The 6,462-nt window shown below is 47.7% G+C and overlaps 1 protein-coding gene across 1 annotated transcript; it reads right to left on the bottom strand.

Annotated features, from left to right (window-relative positions):
- Window positions 1-4,895: 4,895 nt before the first annotated feature.
- Actrt2 (actin related protein T2) lies at window positions 4,896-6,029 on the bottom strand. Its single transcript, XM_050153109.1, has one exon. The coding sequence runs from the start codon at window positions 6,027-6,029 to the stop codon at window positions 4,896-4,898; it is 1,134 nt and encodes a 377-aa protein (XP_050009066.1).
- Window positions 6,030-6,462: the final 433 nt, after the last annotated feature.

Raw genomic sequence — 6,462 nt, 5'->3', positions numbered from 1 at the left:
TTTACTCAGAAGATCTTGTCTTTTTCACCTTCCTATGTAGATCCATGTATTCTGTCTTAGGATCTCTTTGTTGTCTAGGTTCTCTTGGGTTGTGGACTATAGGGTTTCTGTTGTTATTGCTGTTGTTTTGCTTTATGTCTAAAAGCCACTTATGAGTGAGTACATATTATATTTGTCTTTCTGGGTCTGGGTCACCTCATTCAATATGTTTTTTTCTAGATCTCTCCATTTGCCTATAAATTTCAAGATTTCATTATTTTTTACCTCTGAGTAGTATTCCATTGTGTACCACATTTTCTTTATCCATTCTTTGGTTGAGGGGCATCTAGGTTGTTGTCCATGTTCTGGCTATCACAAATAATGCTGCTATGAACATAGTTGAGCACATATCCTTGTGGTATGATTGAGTGTACTTTAGGTATATACCCAACAGTGATATTGATGAATCTTGAGGTAGACTGTTTCCTAATTTTCTGAGAAATCACCGTACTGATTTCCAAATCAGCTGTACAAATTTGCACTCCCATCAGCAATAGAGGAGTGTTCCCTTTACCCCACATCCTCTCCAGCATAAGCTGTCATCAGTGTTTTTGATTTTGGCCATTCTGACAAGTGTAAGATGGAATCTCAGAGTTGTTTTGATTTGCATTTCTCTGCTGGCTAAGGATGCTGAGCATTTCCTTAAGTGTCTTTCAGCCCTTTGAGATTCATCTGTTGAGAGTTCTGTTTAGTTCTGTACCCCATTTTTTATTGGACCATTTGTTCTTTTGATGTCAAGTTTCTTATGTCCTTTGTATATTTTGAAGACAAGTGCTTTTTCAAAGGAGTGGGGTAGCCTATTGAGGTTACTTTGAAGATAGTCTAGTCAATAAAGTTATTTATACTTTGAGTATGAGAACTCAAATTTAATCCCCAGCACTCACATAAAAAGGCACAGAGGGACCAGAGAGATGTCTCTACAGTTAAGAGTACCAACTACCCTTCCAGAGGATACGGGTTCAATTCCCAGCACCAACACAGTTGTGTAGCAGTTTCCTGGAGATTAAAATATTTTGTACTGCAGGGATGTAAACAACTCAGCATGGCCACAGGAAGTCCCTGAATCTGACCAAACTCACTAAGCCCCTCCCTGCCAGAGGAAGAAGCAAAGACTGCTGAGAGACGTCTTGCAAAGAAGATTCCCAAGGCCAGACAGCTCAACTGAGTCACTTGGAAAGAACACTCCCTAACCCATTGAGCTGCCTACAGGCTGTGCCGTGTGCTCCAGGCTGCCAGCTTTTGTGATCTGTCACTCATGCTGGAGTGGGCTTTAGTGATGTAGCTGTCTTTGAGTCATTTCTGCTCCTGTAAATAACCCTTCACCCATATTTCTGTAACCAACCCGAATAAAACTCATGGCTCACCAAGTTGGACCTTGGAGGGATAAATATTTTGGTCTGTTGTGGGATCCCTTTCTGGGTGAGTAGACCTGTGTGTAGCATCCCCATAGAAAAAGTTTTGTCACATAACGTTGGCGTCTCACAACCATCCATAACTCCAGTTCCAGGGGCTCTGACACCCTCTTCTGAACTTCTCCTGCCTCAGGCATAGACGTGGTGCTCATCATACATGCAAGTTAAACACTCACATGTATAAAATAAATCTGAAATAATACTTTTTTTAAAAGTCAGACATGGAGGTGTGCATTGTGACCCCAGTGCTATGGAGGCAGACACAAGGTTCTTTCTGGGTCTGGACGGCCAGCCTGTCTAGCCTAAGCAGTAAGCTCCAGGCTGATGCATGAGCGACTGCTTCAAAGTGCAGAGTGGATGGTCTGCACAGGAATGATACCCAGGACTGACTTCTGGCTTCCTCATGCATGTATATGACTGACACACATGAACATACACCTGTACATACACATTCACACCCAGAAGCAGGAAGGATGGGGATCATAGGATTTCTCTGTATTTTCTATTACTCTGCCAATTATGTTTGGGAGAAAGTCACCAAATACATGTGGAAATTCCCTTCACACATCAGCCATCCAACCATTACTTTACTGTCAGCCATTAGCTTTGTTTCCAGTGTTTTGCCTCCAAACAATGATGCTATAAACATCCTTGAACGTGAAAACAAACCACAGTCACCCATGGAGGTGTAGGAAACCCTAAAATGCTGCTATCTACTCCCAGCGTTATGGTCACCATCCCCGACAGAGGATAGAGGCTCCACACTGTGTTGCTACCTGGCCTCAGGACAACTTTGCCCTGCCCAGCAAGAACCTCCAGGTGAGGGCTCCTTGAACCTTCAGGACGAGTGGCATTTAGACCTGCTTCTCAGCCTCCCACTGACTGTTGACAAGCTCTCAGTCCTACCTGGCATCTGTAAGATGCATCCCCAAGCTCTCTGAATAGAGCCTTTGGCTTCTGCAGCTGGTCAGCACCAGGGCTCTCTCAAAAGAAAGGGCAGGGGCAAAGGGTGTGGATAGAACTGCCACAAAGTTGAGAAGGATTCTGCTAGGAGCCTAGAGAGATGGCTTAGTTGGTAAAGAACTTGCCACATAGCCCTGGAGAGGCAGAAACAGGAGAAACCCTGGCTGGCCAGCCTAGCCTAATTGGCTAGCACCAGGTCCCAAGGAGAGACTCTTGTCTCAGAAACCATAATTACCATGTTCATAGCAACATTATTCATAATAGCCAGAACCTGGAAACAACCTAGATGCTCCTCAACCAAAGAATGGATAAAGAAAATGTGGTAAATTTATGCAATGGAGTATTACTCAGTGGTTAAATCATGAAATTTGCAGGCAAATGGATGAAAGTAGGGGAAAAAATCATCCTGAGTGAGGTAACTCAGACCCAGAAAGACAAACACAGTATGTACTTAGTCATAAGTGGATATTAGATGTAAAACAAAGGATAACCAGGCTACAGTTCACAGTCCCAGACAAGCTAGGTAACAAGGAGGATCCGAAGAGGGAACACATGGGTCACCCTCAAAAGGGAAAATAGATGAGATCTCCTGGGTAAACATCAGATCGAGGGAGGGGAGAAGAGGAGTGGGGATGAAGGATAGGAACATGAGGTGTCAGGATGACCAAGTTGGGGAGGGATGGAGAGGGAGAGCAATGAAGAGATATCTTGATAGAGGGAGCCATTATGGGATTGGGGAAAACCTGATGCCAGAGAAACTTCCAGGAAACCACAAGGATGACCCCAGCTGAGACTCCTAGCAATAGTGGGGAATGTGCCTGAGTTGGCCTTCTCCTGGTGACTACCCTAATTGTCATCATAGAACCTTCACCCAGATGGAAGCAGATGCAGAGACCCACAGCCAAACACTGGGCAGAACTCTGGGAGTCCAGTTGAAAAGAGGGCAGAGGGATTGTATGAGCAAGGTGAGTCAGGATCATGACAGGGAAACCACAGAGACAGCCGGCCTGAGTTCATGGGAGCTGACATGCTGTAGCACAACGAATAAAAACCCAGGGACAGATATTGGGGTTTAACCTGAAGGCCAGAAAAGCAAAAGAGCCAGCCACTTGCTCTTTCCTCTACCTCAGTCTGAAATGGTGATTCTGTCTCCAGGAATCTCAGAATAAGACTGTGTCTGAGAGCTGTCTCCTCCCATCCTCTATTCCTCCCTGGGGCTGGGATTTAAGGCATGCACCACTACTGCTCAGTTTCTGTGACAAACTAGTGTAGCTACTGTGGTTAAAGGTGTGTCACCACTGCCTGGTCTGTAAGGCTGACCAGTGGGACCGTTTTACTCTTCGATCTTCAGGCAAGCTTTATTTACTAAAATACAAATGTAATATCACTACACATGTACCGAGCCTGCATGACACTAACCTAGGCCCTCTGTATGTGGGTGACCGTTGTATGTTCATGGGGCCCCTAGTAGTGGGATCAGGATCTGTCCCTGGTACGTGATCTGGCTTTTTGGAACCTATTCCCTATGGTGTGATGCTTTGCTCAGCCTTGATGCGGGCGGGAAGAGCTTGGTCCTGCCTCAACTTGGTATGCCATGCTTTGTTGACTCCCATGGGAGACCTTACCTTTTCTGAGATGTGGATGGGGGTGAGTAGAAAGGCGGTAGTGGGAGGGAACAGGAGAAGGGAAGGGAAACTGGTTGGTGCATAAAATAAATCTTAAAAAATCAATAAAAGAAGGGAAAAAGGCAAGGATGTTGGGAACATTATCTTAAGGTGTGTTACTTTTGTTTATGTGGCATTTGCTTAATTTTGTGAAGCTGTGATACTTTGTCTCAAACATCTATGATCTAATAAAGCTCTGAACAGCCAATAGCAAGGCAGGAGAAAGGATGGGCGGGGCTGGCAGGTAGAGAGAAAATATGTGAAGAGAAAACTGGGAGAAGGGGTTTGGAGTAGGAGCTGGAGGAGCAGGGTGACATCAGGGGCAGCCACAGAGCTGCACAGCAAACCAGAGTAAGATTTAAAGACCTAAGAGAATGGGAAAAACACAGTGGCCAAAGGGTAGATGGGATAATATAAGTTAAAAAAAAAATGGGCAAGAAACAAGCCAAGCTAAGGCTGGACATTTATGAATAATAAAACTCTGTGTGTGGTTCATTTGGGAGCTGGGTGGTGGGCCTCCCAAAAAGAATCCAAAGAGCTTAACATCCTATTGCTACACAAGGCTGCTCTAGAGGAAGGTTACCCGAGGTCACAGGCACCCACGCGCAAGTGAACACACCTATGCATAAGCGTGTGTGCACACACACTTACACTCATTCAAAGCAACTCTGCGACCTCAGAGAACGAACCGAACTTGGCAAGCCCAGTGTTTGACCATTCATCTTTTATTGAAAAGGGTGCTAAAGCTGTGAGCACGCTCATTTCTCACGGGCGTCCCTCACAAGGGACACCATGGCTCCTGGGAGCACGGACTCCTTCAGAAGCACCGTCTCTGGACCACAGATGCCCCAAACTCCTTGAAGTCTGCAGCGGTGATCCACATCTGCTTAAAGCTGCTCAAAGAGGTGACAATGGAGGCTCCGATCCATGTGGAGAACCAGCGATCAGGGGGTGCTGTGATCTTAATGTGGACTCCCTTGGAAGCCAGCTGCTCCAGCTCCCTCAGGAGCCTGTCGTCCAGCCCCTGAAACAGCGTGGAGCCCCCTGACAGGACAATCTCCATATAGAGGATCTGCTGTATATCAGCATCACACTTGGTTATGCTGTTGAATGCCATCTGCGCCAGCCCCGGGCCATGGGTGCCCAGGTGGCCTGGAGAGAACAGGACCTCAGGAGCCTGGTACAGCTGGTCTCCGATGTAGATGACATTCCCATCGGGCAGTTTGTACTCCCTCAAGACGTCTTCCTCCCGCCGAGAGAGTTCCTCCTCAGGCTCCAGGGCCACGTAGCATAGTTTCTCCTTGATGTCATCTACCAGGGCCATCTCCAGTGGGCATGGAAAGGCCCTCCTGCTGGCCAGGAGGAGCCGGGTAAGGAGTTCCGTGATGTCTCTGCCAGCCACGTAAAGTTTGCTGACTGCATGAGGCAAGGAGTAACCCTCAAAGACAGGGACAGTGCAGGTGACCCCATCCCCACTGTCCACCACCAGACCTGTGACACAGGCAGAGGCATAGAGAGCCAGCACAGCCTGGTCTGAGAGATAGAAGGCGGGCGCTTCGAAGGTCTCAAACATCATCTCTGCCGTCTTCTCCCGATTCTCCCTCGGGTTCAGGGAGGGCTCCGTCATGAGCACTGGTCGTTCACTGGGCTTCACACCCAGTTCCCATTCGAAGAGATGTCTCCAGAGCTTCTCCATATCATCCCAGCTTGTGACCAGACCCCGCTCGATGGGGGAATGCAGGCGCAGGGCTTCCTGTTTGTAGAGGGCTTCCTCTCCAACAAAATACTTCTTCTGATTGGCTCCCATTGGGGGCATCTTGAACTTTGGGTACCCCACAGTGGAGCTGGTGACATGACGGGGCCCAATCTCCCCAGACAGTCCTGCCTTACAGAGCCCAGATCCATTGTCGAAAATCACGGCAGGAAAATCTAGAGTCCGTGGGTTAAACATGTCTACACTCAAACCCTTCTGAGTGACGCCGCCGAGAGAGGCAGATGAGCCTTCTCAGGCCAGTTCGTGTCACAATAGGTTTCCCTGGACGTCCACAGGATTCCAAGGTTCACAGGGGTCTCCTAGGCATAGCTAGCAGACTGACCCCAGTGCCCAGGAACCCTCTATCATCCTTGGTGACCTGAACTCCTCTCAGGTGGCCTTGACCCACAAGGCCTTTTCAAGGATGCTTGACCGATATGTAACAATCCAGATAAAGTAACAACTGTCCTCAGTGAGGGTCAGAGCCTTTGGTGGGGCTCTGAACCCCTGTATACCATGAAGGGTGAGGTAAAAAGAAAGAGCCCTGGGTGAGATTGAGAGGCCTGGGGAATCTCACACGAGAGGCATCATTTCAAAACAAGGCAGCCTGATGGCACTGCCTTGTACAGGA

This window comes from Alexandromys fortis, unplaced genomic scaffold, assembly GCF_014885135.2.
Source record: "Alexandromys fortis isolate MF-2015 unplaced genomic scaffold, M_Fortis_MF-2015_v1.1 scaffold_88, whole genome shotgun sequence".
Lineage (NCBI taxonomy): Eukaryota > Metazoa > Chordata > Mammalia > Rodentia > Cricetidae > Alexandromys > Alexandromys fortis.
The sequence above is the reverse complement of the archived record's forward strand: the minus strand, read 5'-3'. Positions and strand labels throughout refer to the sequence as shown.